Raw genomic sequence first — 16,666 nt, forward strand, 5'->3', positions numbered from 1 at the left:
TTAAAAAAAATATAAAAATATTAATTTTCAATATTATATCAAGACAAATAAAAAAATACAAAAAAGAAAAAATGAATGAAAATATTAAATATAGAATAAAAAATGATATATACAGTTTAAATATTACTTGGTATAGATTTTTTTTTTATATGATGCACTTTTGAAATGAAATTTATAAAGTACTAAATAAATTTTGTCACCGAATAAATTATAAAGTATAGTAAAGCCAAAGCTCTCTCCTCCCTCTCTCTCTCATTTTTCATCGTTCTTTCACACTTAAAATCTCTCTCTCTCTCTCTCTCTCTCTCTCTCTCTCAGCGACTACACTCAAGGCTGTTGGCTTCTAACACAAACAGGTGATTGCCAAAACTTTTCTGGCAAAATTTGGATAAACTCTCTTTTAATAATATAATGGTTGGCTTTGTTCAAACTTGTATCTATCTTCACCAAAGACATCGATTCTTTTTTGTACTTACTGTATATGTATTTTAATGCATTGGTTGATACAGTCACAATTTCGTACGACAAATTGTTGGAAGGAAAGCGAGAGTACAAGTGCAAAAGCTTCTCCCTTGCTCGATGACTGTGTAAACTATAAATGCCTGTAAGGTGTTCGATTAAATTACCGACTGCTAAAAGTTGATCTAATTTTACAATCACAGCTCAAATTAGTTGTATAATTTGTGGATTCAGGTTTAGAACGTTAACCCCAATCCCTCAAAAATCAAACTTTATGCGGAATAAGCTTCTCAATCAGAAAACCATCTCGACGGTTTGGCATAACCGGAGGTCAAAAATCCGTCCACCGCCGCCTGCTTCCACCAAGGCGGTGCTTCGAGTATCAAATAACATAGCTCATTTGGGGGTTCCGAAAGACGGCCCAAAACCTAAGCAGCTGCTATCTTTGCCGCCATTCCCCGGCAACCCTTTGCCCGGAAGGCATTCAACCTCTGTCGAACATGTAACTGCCATTAGCTGGCTCAAATATTACTTCGATGACGTCATTCCTCCTGTAATTCAGCATCATTTTAATAAAGGCCTTGTCAGTATCTCTCTCTCTCTCTCTCTCTCTCTCTCTCTCTCTCTCTCTCTCTCTCTCTCTCTCTCTCTCTCTGTATATATATCAAAGATGCCATGTTTGATTGTTTTCATACTTTTTCACTTTTTTCGTAGTTGATTACTCGATTTCATGGAATGCCTCTAGATAGTTGAAATAACTAAAACCCATTCCGTCCGTCTCGATCCGAAACGTTCCGATTTTGGAACAACTTTTTTTATTCCGAAATTTCGATTTCCGAATTTTTCCGATTTTTTTGGATTGGAATTGGAATTATATTAAAAAAATTGGAATTTCCGATTTCCGGTCCAATTTAATTTCTGAAATTAATTCCGAAAAATTCCGATTTTCTTCCAAAAAATACACCTATAAATAATATATATTATATAATACTTATTTTAAGTTTTTTTTTTTTTTGGTTTTCTAAAGCAGTAATTTGATTTAAGTTTTGTTTTAGAATTATGACATTGAATTATTGTTAGTTTTATTGAATATTATGATGTAGTTTATTTTTATTTATTTTTTTGAACTGAAATTTAGTAGTTATTACTTTTACTTTTATCGACGCGGATATTCTTATTTTTGGAAAATTATGAATTTTTAAGAAAATTTCCACTAAGTTTTGAAATTTTAAAACTTATTTGTTTTCCGATTTTTTCCGGCCCTTTTGGAATCGGAATGAATATTTAGATTCTGAAAATTTTAGAAATGGAATTGGAACTGATTTTGTACTTCCGAAATTTTTGGAAAATTTCCGAGGCTAATTCTGATCCGGTCGATCCGACTTTCACCCCTAGTTGTACTATTTAATTCTGGTAGTGAGACTGTGTATGTAATAAAATCAAGAACGAGTATTGACTTATAGTTATTCTTTGAAATGCATAAAGACAGTTCTGAGTTGGGCAAGGCTTGCGGCTTTTGTATTGTTATGCAACCTAATCTTGACTCTTGTCTTATTTTATAGCTACAGTTGGTTGATATACGTATTGTTTTAAATTTAAAGAAGATGAAGTTACTCTTATTTCGGTTTAACAGGTTCAGATGGAATGTCTTAATTCAAGTGGTCTGTCTGAAAGCTACACAGGACAAACAATGTCCACAAGAAAGGTAATAATGCTTTTACTCGAGAGCTGTATAAAACTCGGTAGTTATTGTTATGAATTCGAATACTTACTTCATACTCAGATTACCCGTTTTTATAGTTGGAACAGTTACGTGCAGATCAAACCTAGCGAAATCATGGAGGAGGGAGACAGGGTTTACGTTCCGGTATCTGTTGCTGAAAATAAAGTCTCAAAGAGATTTGATGTTATTCCGAGTGGGACGTTGCACCCAAATGCTGACGAAATTATGTACTTACAGAGACTCGTGAAGTACAAGGCATGTATATATATATATATATATATATATATATATATATATATATATATATATATATATATATATATATATATATATATATATATATATATATATATATATATATATATATGTATATATATATATATATACATATTCCGTGTTATAGAGGAAACCACGTGGTCAACTCACAATTAAGTATGATGCTGATCGTGTTGGTAATTAATTATTGTCTATTGTTTGCAATCTTCAGGACTCGGCTATTCTAGTGTTAAATAAGCCTCCTAAACTTCCAGTAAAGGTCAGCATTATCGACATTTTAAATCGAATACTTTTTTCCGCTCTCTTGCCTCTTTGACTTGCTAATGCATCGTAAGTAAAAATAGGGGAACCTGCCGGTTCACAATAGCATGGATGCCTTAGCAGCTGCAGCATTATCGTATGATTATGATGAAGGCCCAAAGTTGGTCAGTACTATATTTCATTTGCTGTTTATTTGCTCTTTTAATTTCCGTAAATATCTCACCTCTGTGATTTTTCTTCTTGGGTTCGTTTAGGTGCATCGTCTTGACAGAGAGAGTAGTGGTCTCCTCCTAATGGGGAGAACGAAAGAAAGCATTTCCTATCTTCATTGGTTGTTCAGTGACGTAAGGAAGGCTGCATCCTTCTCTAAGGTACTTCAATATTTTTAGTCGAAGCTCCAAACATGCAATAAGAAAGTTGCTAGTTAATTTTCAGGCCGCGTCTTTCTCTTAACTATATTTGGTTGGTTCCAGGAATGGAGTGATGCTTGCGATGCAATGTATCAGAGGTATTGGGCATTGGTAATAGGCGTGCCCAACCAGAAAGAAGGCGTAATTTGCGCCCCACTCACAAAGGTCTTTTTTTTTTTTTTAATTCGATAAAAAAGCCTCGTAAATATTTGGGTGTGACTGTAAGAATCATCGGAGGATTTTAATTTCAGGTGCTTCTTAATGATGGAAAAACGGAGATGGTTATTCTATCCCATAATTCAGGCTTAGAAGCTTCCCAAGAGGCAATTACTCGATATCGTGTGCTTGGCCCGATGATCAATGGTTGCTCATGGATTGAATTGCATCCTCTTACAAGGCGTAAACATCAGGTTCGTAAAAATTATGATTTTATATGCATTCCAATTAAAACCAAATTAAATATTCCCAAGTCCCACACTTCGACTGTGCATTATCGGAATTTCAACTTTATAGGAAGAACTAGTCGTATTAAGACGGATCTTGTTATTTGAATACTCTGTATTCAAAACGTAATCATGATATTATCTAGAATTGATGGATGTAAATTATCTATTCTCAATAGGAAATATTTTTAAAAGATCCTTATTGAAAAAGCAGTGCACAGCTGGCTAAGATTTGTGAAAATCGCTATTCCCTCCATTACATATTATCTACCGTTCAAGGTTTCGGTACTAGTATAAAGGAAACTAATAACTGTGCATGAATTTTAGGGAAAATGCACTTACTGGACTAAATCGAGAATATGTAATGGAGGGAATAGCGATTCTCCCGGGCAAAATCGAGAAAGAGGTAATAAATGCATCGTTGGAACCCTAAACACATACTATAAAACAAAAAAATAAAATAAAAATCTGTTAAACTTGAAAAGGAGAGAGTAGCTAATCGTGTTGGGGAGAGATTTTTCTCTCTCAAATATTTATGCAGAACAACTCATGATTGAATCCATTATATATATATATATATATATATGTATGACTTGGTTTATCTTTGGTGCAGCTTCGAGTTCATTGTGCAGAAGCTCTTGGTACTCCAATAGTAGGCGACTACAAATACGGTTGGTTTGTCCACAGCAAATGGAAGCAAATGCCTAGGCTCGATTTTGAGCCAACAACCGGGGAGCCTTATAAAATGCGGAGGCCCGAGGGCTTGGACGTACAGAAAGGCAGCGTCTTATCAAAAGTTCCGCTTTTGCATTTGCATAGCAGAGAAATGGTATTGCCGAATATCGAAAAGTTTATCGAGCTCCATAAGCAAAAGCCGGGAAACTACAATGTGGATCCTGAGCTTTGTGCAAAACCAGATGTCCTCCGTTTTGTAGCGCCGATGCCTAAACACATGAAAATTAGTTGGAATCTCATGTCTTCTTACCTTGTATAAACGAATGGTCATCGAGACTTGGATATCTGAACGAATAGGTCATTTTTTTGCTTTGTTTTGTTTTCCTTGTAACTTTAATTTGAATAATCAGCTTCTTTGCATTTGCAGTTTATTTAATTATGAAATTGATGAATTGTATATGTAATCATATGGAGACCAGCTTTTTCAATCATATTGATACAGCTGCATATTAGGGATTCAATAGTAAGGGGCTTAAAAAACAACCAACTCCCTATGTTTCTAAATATTTGAAACAACAGAATCTCTCTCTAAAAATGGTGTCATCTCTCTCTAAAACTTGCTCAGTTTTGTTCCTCCTTTTCTTTTATTTTTTCCTTATTTATTTTTTCTCTTCTTTAACTTCTTATCCAAGATAAGGTTTAAGTAGATCTGGGTCTTCAAATTTTGTTTTGGATACTCATTTAGGGCGTCTCCAATGGAATAAGTAAATTCGGGTCTTCAAAATCTGTTTTGGAGATCCGATAGAATTTTAGAGTCTCTAAAAAATAAAATTCCACGATGGAGGGCTCTCTAAATTATGTTACCGATTATTATAGTAGTTGATTATGGCTCAAATTATACTCATATACGAGGGTAGAGACAATTACATTTTATTTAAACAATTGTACTTATTTTTATAACACATTTCGATCCAAAAAATAAAAAATTCTGAAAAGATATGAAATGTTGAAACCGTTGGATATGATTTCCATTGATCTCATTCATTAAATTTTTATCTAATCATCTTACTACCATCTTCATCATCTTATCCAGATCTTCATCATTTTATCCAACTATAATCAATTAGATTGAAATTTTATGTTCAATCTCGGACATCCAAGATTATCTATAACAAACATATACAACATTATATAGAATGTGTGGTGATTGTGTTGCTAGTTGCTACTCCCCGACCCTTACACAATCACCACACATTCTATATACAATCTATTACATATTTATAAAAAAAATATGGCTCAACAAGGAAGCGATAACTCCTCTTCCGGCGACGACAACCAAGCCCACACTATGATGACGACGATGTACGTGGAATATCAATCTCTCATGTTGGCTTCACAGGGGAAGTGCAAAACACAACATGGAGTAACATCGTCATGCTGGCTTTTGCTTAAAGTAATAGCCAAAATGCATGATATCATTCACAATTCGTAAAAATAATTCACGACTCATACGATTTCTATTTCGAAAATCACGGGGAGCATATAAAGGACGATCAACAAAGTAATCATTCATAAGTAAGTCGTGCGCACCTATTCGGTCCCATCTTACTGAATTCCGGCGTGATGATGTTCCTCCATGTTGTGTTTTGCACTTCCCTTGTGGAGCCAACATGTTATTTGGTATTCTACGTACATCGTCGTCATGATGGCGTGGCCTTGATTGTCATCGTCGTAAGAGGAATTATCGCTTTCTTGTTGTGTTAATTTTATTTATTTTTTGATAAATATGTAACAAGATTGTATATAAAATGTGTGGTGATTCTGTAAGGATTGGGGAGTAGCATTATATAAAAAAAAAATGAATAGATAATAGATAAGAATTGGATGAACGAGATTGAGCATGAAAATCCAATCTAATGGATTATAGTTGGATAAAACGATGAAGATATGAATAAGATGATGAAGATGTGGATAAGATGATTAGATAAAAACCTAACGGATAAGATCAATTAAAACCATATCCATCGGTTGTAGTTCATCATTTCATATATTTTCAGAAATTTTCATTTTTTGGATCAAAATAGGTATTCAAAATAATTAAGATTGTTCAAATAACATCTAATTGTCTACAATCTCGTATATGAATAACATTTGAGCCCTAATCAAAATACTATATGAAATAATCCGTAACATGATTTAGGGACTCAAAATTATATAGCCCTGTATTGTGGATTTTTTTTTTAAATTCTAAAATTCTACCGAGTGTCGATGTAGGTCTCCAAAACAGAATTTGAAGACTCGATATGCTTGCTTCATTGGAGATGTCCTTAGGATGAAATTTAGAACTATTGCCAAAGTCTCTAGTTTTATATACCCACTAGGGTCCTAGTTGGTATTGGCTGGTTTTGGTAGAATTTCTATATTAAGTAGTCAATGGAGTTTAAAGACTCCATTGAAGATGCCCTTAAAAAACAGTAGTATTTTAGAGTCTCTAAAAAAAAGTTTCATCTTACTTTTTTTTTAATATACAACTAAAGCAAAAAGCTTTTTTTTTTTTTTTTTTGAATGTAAAAAATTGTATTGTAACAACATTAATTGGATGATCGGATGAGATTTTTCAATTTGTCTAACCATTATATTTTTATCTGCATCTTCATCCTCTTATCCAAATATAATCCATTAGGTTGGTCAATCTATGTTCAATCTGGTCCATCCAATTGTTGTCCATTATTCATTCATTTTCTTTCTGTATGTAGAGCCCGTGATTCTTACACACTTACCACACATTCTTTATACAATCTCAATTACTATTACGACCCGCATTCCATTTACACATAACGAACCGTACGTAATACAAGCCAAGGATATTACAACAGACGTTATATATCCACGTCGGTCCACTAGTATTCGAACAATTTCCGGTCCACAATGACATGATAACCAATTATTTACAAGGATGTAAGCGTCATATCGAAAGGGCGATCCACAGACCTACTAAAACTTTCGTTGGTGTTGCCATTTTTGCTCTATATTATGCATTCTCACGAAATTTGAAGACTCCAATTTTAAATCGAACTAACACAATCGAATAAATTTATATTAATTGTTGATGAGATATTTACATAACCCATTACAAGTTTGAGGGAATAAATATACATCCCAGAACTTCTACTTGAGCTACACATTGCTTCACAGCAAACATTTGCTAAGACCTAAGCAAACATCGAAAGTTTTCGCATCAGACAAAACGTAAACATAAATTGAGCCTAGCCTAGATTCTCACTCCAATCTTGAAATTAAGCATGTGAATTTAAAATGTCAGTAAAGGTAAGACTTACACAAGAGAATCGGATTTTCCGGAAAAAGGGTTCGTGACTAGAAATAATTGTAGCTTCACTTCTCAGGCACCTATTAAAAGGAAAAGAAATTAATAATAACAATTAAATTTTTTTTTGAAGTATTTCAATGTATTATCAACTATATGGTTGGAATATCACTAATTCTTGGTTATACAAAAAATGTCGTTTGTGTTCTTATATTCCGCAAAATTAGCTCAATAAATGTACCAGGGTTTTATTTATTGATTGAACTAAAGAAATCAAGAAATTGACATCAGCGCTAACTATTTATTCTCGCATAATTATTGAATTCAAATTCCCATTACGCTCCGAAAAGTTCTAATTCTCTGCTAAACATGTATAAAAACTCAAAAAAAAAAAGGGGCCCTGTAAATAAAACTAAAAAAAATCTATTTACCTGGAGCTGGTGCCTTTGAGCTGGTGAACATGAGCATCAATCTATACATTATATCATATACAAAACGAATTGGCAAGCAGGGAAAACTGATATTCTCTAAAACCGACCCAATTGCTTTGGCCTAAATTTTATATCTGCAAATGATGTTAACAGGTGTTGAATATTTTCACGAACATAAATCACCAGTAGTCTTTACACGAACAAAAGCCATTGCGAAAGTGGTGGAAGCGGCTCGCATCACGAACGACAATCTCTCGATCCACAGTGCTCGATACACACTTGATAAATTCATGACAGTCTCCACATATGCGAAGGTTCTTGAAGATTCTAATTCTTCCACCGTTAACCTTGCTTATCAGAGCAAAACCTAAAGCCAACCTCTCACTGTGGTTAAAAAGATTCTCTCGTTTTTCCTTCTCCGTCACATTATGCGGCACATACTTTGTGTTCGGTATATACCCTACTTCACTAACTCTCTCCCTCAACTCCTCCATTTTCCTATGAATATCCAGTAGCCTTGAGTGTGACGAATCTTGAGACAAGAAAACGTGAATTTGAGCGTCAATCTCAACCCAACTGCACCCAGGTTCTTTTTTGATACCCTTACTCGACATCGATTTCCTAACCTTAGAAACATCATTCCATCTCCCTTTACCAGCATAGATATTAGATAATAAAATATAGTTCGAATCTGTTTCGGGATCAATTTGGAAAAGTTTCTCAGCAGCTCTTTCACCCAATTGCACATTTCCATGGACTTTGCATGCACCGAGTACATTCTCCCAAATCAAAGCGTTTGGAGTTAGCTCCATATTCTCGATAAGTCTCTCAATCTCGTCGAATTTCCCTGCTCGACCAAGAACATCAACCAAACAAGCATAGTGCTCAATACTTGGACTGATTCCGTAAGATTCACTCATCGAGTAAAAATGATTCTTTCCTTGTTCGACCAATCCCATGTGGCTGCATGCAGTAAGGATCCCTAGGAAAGTAACCCCATCAGGTAAGAACCCTTCGTTTATCATTTGCCTAAACGCTTTAAGAGCCTTATCACCCTCTCCGTGTTGGGAATATCCGCATATGATTGTGTTCCACAGAACTGTATCGTTCGATTGCATGCCGTTAAACAGAGCTTCTGCATCGTCAATAACTCCACATTTTGCGTACATGTCGATCAGTGCACTTGATACAAACATGTCGGTGGATTGTCCAGCCTTAATTGCCAAGGAATGCAATTGTCGACCATTCTCAAGGCTTGCAATCGCAGAGCAACCCCTCAAACTACTAGCAAGAGTGAACTCGTTAGGAGTAACACCTTCTCTTCGCATCTGGTTGAATAAACGAGCAGCCTTTTCGCCTTGATTAGTCTGCGAATAACCTGAAATGATAACTGTCCAAGCGAAGACATCTTTCTCCTTTAATCTACTAAAAATTGCTTCCACATCCTCCATGCAACCGCACTTTGCATACATGTCAATTAGAGCAGTTCCAACATAACCATCACGTACGAATTTATTTTTAATTATATGCGAATGTACCTGCTTCCCAAACTCAATATTCGAGAGGCTTGAACATGACCTAAGAATGCTAATAAATGTGTACATGTTGGGTGTAAAACCATCTGTAAGCATCTGCTTGAAAACCCTGGTTCCTTGATCGGAAGTTTCATCATCGTGAAATCCAGATAAAAGGGCATTCCATGAAATCACATCCCAATTGGCCATTTTATTGAAGATACGATACCCGTCGTAAATTGGTCCAAGTTTCATGTACATTGCAATTAACGCATTGCTTACCAAATGATCAAACTCCAACTCAAATTTATGAGCGCATGCATGGACGCTTTGACCATAACGGAGGTCACCCAAATCAGTGGCAGCACTAACAAGAGTGGAAAGAGTAAACTCATTAGGCCTCATACCAGAACGCATCATTCGGTGGAACAATTTTGCTGCTTCTTCCTTCAGACCTTCTTGATCAAGTGCGCATATAATCGAACTCCATGTAACTATATCAGGATTTTCCATCGTCTTGAACACTTTAAGGGCATAATTGGCAACTCCGCATTTTGAGTACATATTAACCAGGCTACACCTCACAAAATCATCAGTTTCACCCCCAACCTTGATTGCTATTGAATGGACTCCCTGACCAGCTGTAAATGCACCAAAGCTGGCAATTCCCTTTAAAACAATCGACAATGTGTAATTACTAAACCTCATTTCCGGGTCTTCCATTTCGTTAAACAATCGTAACACTGCCTTCCCATTTCCCACCTGCGCATAGCCATTAAGCAAAGCATTCCACAAGACATTATTTTTCTCTGGCATCATACGAAAAACACCATCCGCGTACTCCATTTCCCCACTCTTGGAGTAAAGGTCAATCAAAGAGGAACCAATGTAAACATCGGAAAGAACGCCAATCTTAACAGCCTCTGCATGAATTTGTTTCCCAAAATTCAAGTCCAACGACAGCGAACAACCCTTCAAAACAGTAGCCAAGGTGAACTCGTTCGGCCTCACATCCTCCCTCCTCATCTGACAAAACAACTCAATGCTTTCCATTCCATGCCCTTGAGCTACAAAACCCGATATCAGAGCGGTCCATGAAACCACGTCTTTCATTGACATTAGCTCAAACACATTGCGCGAAAAATCTAAAGCCCCACATTTGGCATAGAAATTAATCAAAGAAACCCATAGATGCAAATCAGGCTCAGAACCACTTCGTATGATACATCCGTGAATCGTTTTACCTTCGTTCAAACGCATTCCAGCCGCACAATCTCTTAGCATTTTGGAATACCATTTAAGCCTATTTTTTTCATTCACACTTTCCAAACCACTCCTTTCCGTTCCCCTATCGGTCGGAACTTGTAAATGACAACTTTGTGCTTCTTTTAATTCGTGCCAAGGTTGTACCTTTTCTGGGTTTCTTCTAGAATCAAACCCCCAATTGGGCTCTTTCGTAGTTGTGAGAGCAGCAGTGGAAAACGAAGACCGGAAGCCAAGGGAATAAAAGAGATGGTTCTTTGTGGGGTAAAACGTCGAACACCTTCTGTGCACTCCACAGAAAGTTGACAGAATGCCTTCGACGACGATTCGGGGTGGGCTGCGCATTTGCATAGAGACAAAGTCGCATCCCATTACGTCAGTAAAGAGAAAACGAGACGTCATGTTTCATACTAGCCGTCGAGTATTGAACTGAAAATACAGGCGCGGCGGCCGCCGCCGCAGATTGTGAGGCGGCGGTGTGTTGAGTGGATGAACTTCAACTTGAGTGTCTTCTGAGAATGGGATTCTGCATTCTGGGCTTCGTCCGAGATAAAATACAGCCGCCACCCGTATTACTTCTCTGCAAATAAACTTACTAAGATCAAGACTGGAAATTACAAATATAACCCCAATATTAATTTAAATATTATTAATTCAAATTAGGCTAATTGCTATTGCAAGACCAAAAAAAACAAAAAAAAAAAAGAATAAAAAGAAAAGGAAAAAACGAGAGGGAACTCATTCCCCCAACAAAACCCCAACATCTTCTTCTTCACACTCATTTTACACACCTTTTTTCACAAAAAAATCTTCCATATTCTCCAAAACCCTCATCACACAAAACCCTCAAATCTTACTAAAACTTAAAAAGAAGGACATTATGGATACACAAGACATAAATATGGAGGATTCTAAGGTCGAAGAACACAAAGAGGTAAGAAATATTGTACTTTGTGATCGTTTTTCTCGTTTTTCGCACCTCATTTCACGTACAAAAAGTTCGACGTGTACAGGTCGAAATATGCTCTGAATATCGACACACTAGTGTCGAAAATTTCAACATAAATCGACACTCTTTTACTGTCGATTTTTATTGAATTTTTCGACACCGTGGTGTCGATATTCGAAGCATATTTCGACATTGCTGTGTCGATTTTTCACTGTTACAATTGTGTAACCAAATTTCCGGTTTTTCTTGCAGAGTTTTGTACCTACTGCGTGTAGTGGAGCTAATGCATGTAGGGAATTAGGTTTGGATTATTCACATGAATTTACGACCCATGAGGAGTTTGCAACAAGGGACAATTTAGTCACATGGGTGCGCGAAGTTGGTATGCGACTAGGAATGATAATGACAGTAAAGTCTTTAAACCAGGGAAAAAATAGACGTAGAAGGCCCTATGTGGTACTTGTATGCGAGCGTGCGGGAGTGTATCGTTGCAAAAAGGTACCCGGTCAAGACGACTAAGGAAAGGGAAAAAGGCAAACATGCTCAAAGAAATGTGAGTGTCCGTTTGAGTTGAAGGGCCAAAAAATGGGCATGGATGATGAAGAAGTTGGGTGGGTGTTAACAGTTGAATGTGGTAGTCACAACCACTCAGATTTTGAAAACTTTCAAGGCCACTCATATGCTGGAAGATTAACAAGTGAAGATATGGCACTTGTAGAAGACTTGTCAAACGCATTGGTGAAACCAAAGGCAATCTTATCATCACTAAAGTTGAAGAATCCGACAAATGCGTCTTTAATTAAGACGGTTTACAATGCTCGTCAGAAGATCCAATTCAAAGAGAATGCAGGTAGAACTCAAATGCAATTGTTGATGTTGAAGTTGTCCGAAAATAACTACTTCGAGTATCACAGATATTTGGAAGAGACGGGCGAGGTAATGGACTTTTTGTGGACCCACCTTACATGCATTAAATTGGCATGTAGTTATCCGTATGTATTGGTTATGGATTGCATATACAAAACCAACATATACGGACTCCCATTCCTAGAGATTGCGGGTATTACTTCTACGAATAAAACGTTCTCTATTGCCTTTGCATACCTTCGGGCGGAAAAAATAGACAATTACGTATGGGCCTTGAAGAGCTTGGCGAAGGTCATGGAAAGTTGTCCTAGACCTAATTGTATAGTCACAGATCGAGAGTTGGCTTTGATGAAGGCTATAGAGATCGTATATCCCTCCAGTCAACAACTTTTGTGTCGATGGCACGTGAGCAAGAACATTCTTAGTAATTGTAAGAAGATGTTCAAAACAAACAATGATAAGTGGAAAGATTTTGAGTCGGATTAGGAAAGACTTGTTGGTCAAGAGACAGAAGAGTCATTTCATAAAGAATGGGATGTTATGAAAACAAATTTTGTTGACTACCCGGATGCTTTAACTTATGTCTCTCATTCGTGGTTGGATCCGTACAAATAGATGACTGTCTCGGCTTGGACAAACAAACATACGCATCTTGGAACGTACACTTCTAACCGGGTAGAGGGTGCACACTCACGAATGAAGAAAGAGTTGGGAAATAGTATGGGCACATTTGTAAAGATTTGGGCTCATATTGACAACCTACTGATGCATCAACATACGGAAATCAAAGCCTCGTTTGAGAAGAGCAAGAATACTTGCCAACACAGTTACAAAGTAACGATATACAACGAACTTCGAGGATGTGTGTCGTTGTACAACGATATACAACCACTCCAACTTAAGCGCCTTCTGATTTTGACCCCAACATTTATTCGTCGAATTAAGCCCTACTCCGAGAATTCGTTTTACTATTGCTTGTGACGATGACCCCGTCTTACTAATTTGTTGAATAAATACCGGCCGTCCCACCACTAGCAAACCTGTCAAGCTGCTGACATCGTCTAGCGTGATAGTCATCTCCTCAAATGGTAAATGGAACGTACAAGTTGCCGGCTGCCACCGCTCTATGAAAGTCAACACCAATGCACTATCTATCACCTTGTACGAATGACGTACAAGGGGCATCAAACCGGACCTCTCGACAACCTCAGTCATTAAAGGAGCCATCCGCCACTTCTCCAACATTGTTATGTGATTATGAACCCTCACAATTTCGCGCTCCTACAATTTTAATAAAAATAAACATTCAATCAATAAAATAAATAACTTCAATAACTTATGTATATGTGTGTCTATAAGTGTAAAAGTACCTTTCCGGACAAAATCTGTCGGGTGATATGATTCTCAAACTGCGGCATCAAGTCTGGTATTTGTGGTTCTCTGGGGCCAGCCGATTGGCTACTAGATCCACCAACTTCGGTGGTCGATGTGAGCGGTGGATCCTCAGGTATGGACAATGAAGGCTCAACATCGGTAGGTAAACGTGTACGATTGGCCGGAGGATCGACCCGAGTAGCTTGAGAATCGCCACGTCGAACTTTACGATTGACCAATGCCTTTCTCTTGCGCTCAGAAGCAGTTTGGGGAATACGCGGTTCCACTGAAAAAATATAAATAAAATATTAATCATGTATATAAATAAAAAAAAAAAAAAAAAAACAGTTTACCAGTCAATTATCAACATTACAGTGTCGATATTTGTACACAAAATCAACATAAGCTCTGTGTCGAAAATTGTACAACAAATCGACATAGCAATGTCGAATTTTCTCTCAAAACACGACATTAGGTTTATGTCGAATATTTTGTACAAATATCGACATTGAGATGTCGAAAAAAGTTCCAATAATCGACAATTGTGTGCTGTCGAAATTAGATGAAAAAATCGACACCAATATGTCGAAATATTTCCAAAACATCGACAAGTACATGTCGTTTTTTGTAAAACCGCAACTCCTTCAACAATAGTGCTAGAATCGAACCCTAAAATCATCAACTATGTTCTAAAATGACTTGTATTCATTATTCTAACAATAAAATCATGTTTATCACATTTTATTTCTCAAAAAAAGTGAATTCAAAAAGTAATTTTCTTACTTGCGTTTCGTGATTGTTGTGGCGGGGTTGGGGCAACAACAGTTGCAGGTGGGGAGGTTCTAGTGGTTGTCGACTGCAACGACGACGGGGAGGTGGTGGACTTCAACGGCGACGGCGACGGGGCGACGGCGAAGGGCGGCGGCGAGTGCTGCAATTGATTTTTTTTTTTCTTCCCTTCTTCCCTCCTCGTTTTTCAATTTGCTTTTTCTTTCTATTTTTTATTAATTTTTCTTTTTTAAATTGGTCTTGCAAAAGTAAATTGATAAAAGAATTTTATTTTTTTGTATTTATTAAGGTTATTATAGTCTTTTTATACTTAATTTGATAAATAAAAATTAATTTGGTCTTGCCCTAAGTAAATTTGTGATTGCAAATAGTCGCTGCCAAAAGAAATTATGTATCAATTTTGCTAAGTTGTTAATTATTTATATTTCCCAGAAAGTTAAACTTGATTATTTTGATCAATATTTCGAAAATCGGACGGGACATTGAACCGAAAGTCAACTGGGTCACGATTGGACCAGTTCAACCGGGGTCCAACCGGGTTTTTTAATATTTTCTATATTTAATTATTTGTGAATAATTATAATATATTATATCTTTTAAAAATGTATTTGATTATTTTTGTCATCATTTAACTTCTATTCAATCGTATACATAAAAGAAAGAAATATTAGGGTAACCTAAGAAACAATAATGCCATATTTATAAAAGAAAAAAAAAACGCTAGACAATTCTAAAATACCCTACTGATGTATTTGTAATTTTTTGTTTTTTGTAAATTTTCAAAAAAAAAATCCCGATTTTTATCACATTTTTATCTCCTCCATATTATTTGTATTTTATTTATTTATTTTCGATCACTCCTAATTTTCACCCATAAAATCTCCATTTTTTTTCCGATTTTTATCACATTTTTATCTCCTGCATATTATTTGTAGTTTTTTTATTTATTTATTTTCGTTTTTATCTCATGCATATTATTTGTAATTTTATTTGTAATTTTTTTTATTTATATTCGATCTCAAATATTTTTTCCTGATTTTTATCACATTTTTAATATTATTTTATTTCCAGCATATTATTTGTAATTTTTTTTTTTTTTCGATCTCCTAAATTTATTTCTAATGCACAACTAATTAAATCTCCTAAATGTTTTTATCACATTTTTATCTCGAGCATATTATTTGTATTTTTTTTCGTAGAATCTCTAATGCACAACTAATTAAATCTCCTAAATATTTTTATCAAAATTTTATCTCCTGCATATTATTTGTATTTTTGTTTTCGTTTTTATCTCCTGCATATTATTTGTAATTTTGTTTTTTATTTTCGATCACTCATAATTTTCAACCTTAAAATCTTTAATGCACAACTAATTAAATCTCCTAAATATTAAAATCTTCTCCCAAAGATGGAGTCTGGATTCCCAACAGACGTCCAACACGTTTGTGTTTTCTCTTCTTATTTATATCCCACCTCTCAACTTCTCCACCCATTCATATTTAGCTATTTTGCAAAAAGTGAAACCGGAAGACACCGTAAGGACTCCCCCTTTCACCGTTTTTTCACTCGCTCTGTACATGTTATTTGCATTTGTATTTTTCTCATGTGTTTGAGTTGGATTGCTTAAAGGTAGTTTACTGGAGTTTGATTTGGGTTTTTCAATTTTTCCGTTTTTGATTTTGTTCGCTGAGATTTCTTCTCACTCTCTCTCTAAAAAAAAAGATAAATAAATCTGATTTTCATCAATGGCGAATTTTTTGACATCGTTTTACAACATGTTTGCAGTATTTGAATTTTATTTACTCATCCTATACACGGCTTTGTCTTTTGGTAACCCGACTTTAGAATTTTTGTCTTATTTTTTTCTTCTTCCTATTCATTGTGTGGTAATTAGTTTGCATCTTTTT

General features: G+C 35.8%; 2 protein-coding genes across 3 annotated transcripts; one reads left to right on the forward strand and one right to left on the reverse strand.

The window, feature by feature from the left end:
• Positions 1–217: 217 nt before the first annotated feature.
• On the forward strand, positions 218–4,738 carry LOC148771181 (RNA pseudouridine synthase 3, mitochondrial-like). Of its 2 annotated transcripts, XM_088816916.1 has the most exons (11): positions 218–356; positions 510–604; positions 694–1,042; positions 2,093–2,164; positions 2,279–2,437; positions 2,670–2,717; positions 2,803–2,883; positions 2,974–3,090; positions 3,193–3,294; positions 3,381–3,539; positions 4,186–4,738. In XM_088816916.1, the coding sequence occupies exons 3-11, from the start codon at positions 734–736 to the stop codon at positions 4,564–4,566; spliced, it is 1,428 nt and encodes a 475-aa protein (XP_088673042.1). In that variant the 5' UTR covers positions 218–356; positions 510–604; positions 694–733; the 3' UTR covers positions 4,567–4,738. The 2 variants fall into 2 exon arrangements, with proteins under 2 accessions (XP_088673042.1, XP_088673043.1); XM_088816917.1 differs by lacking the exons at positions 218–356; positions 510–604 and having other exon boundaries at positions 623–1,042.
• Positions 4,739–7,310: 2,572 nt separating this feature from the next.
• On the reverse strand, positions 7,311–15,155 carry LOC105960726 (pentatricopeptide repeat-containing protein At2g03880, mitochondrial). The gene is made up of 4 exons (XM_088816918.1): positions 15,138–15,155; positions 8,004–11,371; positions 7,586–7,655; positions 7,311–7,459 (listed from the first exon to the last, which is right to left on the reverse strand). The coding sequence occupies exon 2, from the start codon at positions 11,180–11,182 to the stop codon at positions 8,183–8,185; it is 3,000 nt and encodes a 999-aa protein (XP_088673044.1). The 5' UTR covers positions 11,183–11,371; positions 15,138–15,155; the 3' UTR covers positions 7,311–7,459; positions 7,586–7,655; positions 8,004–8,182.
• Positions 15,156–16,666: the final 1,511 nt, after the last annotated feature.

This window comes from Erythranthe guttata, chromosome 4 (assembly GCF_056151865.1).
Source record: "Erythranthe guttata isolate IM_541 chromosome 4, IM_541, whole genome shotgun sequence".
Lineage (NCBI taxonomy): Eukaryota > Viridiplantae > Streptophyta > Magnoliopsida > Lamiales > Phrymaceae > Erythranthe > Erythranthe guttata.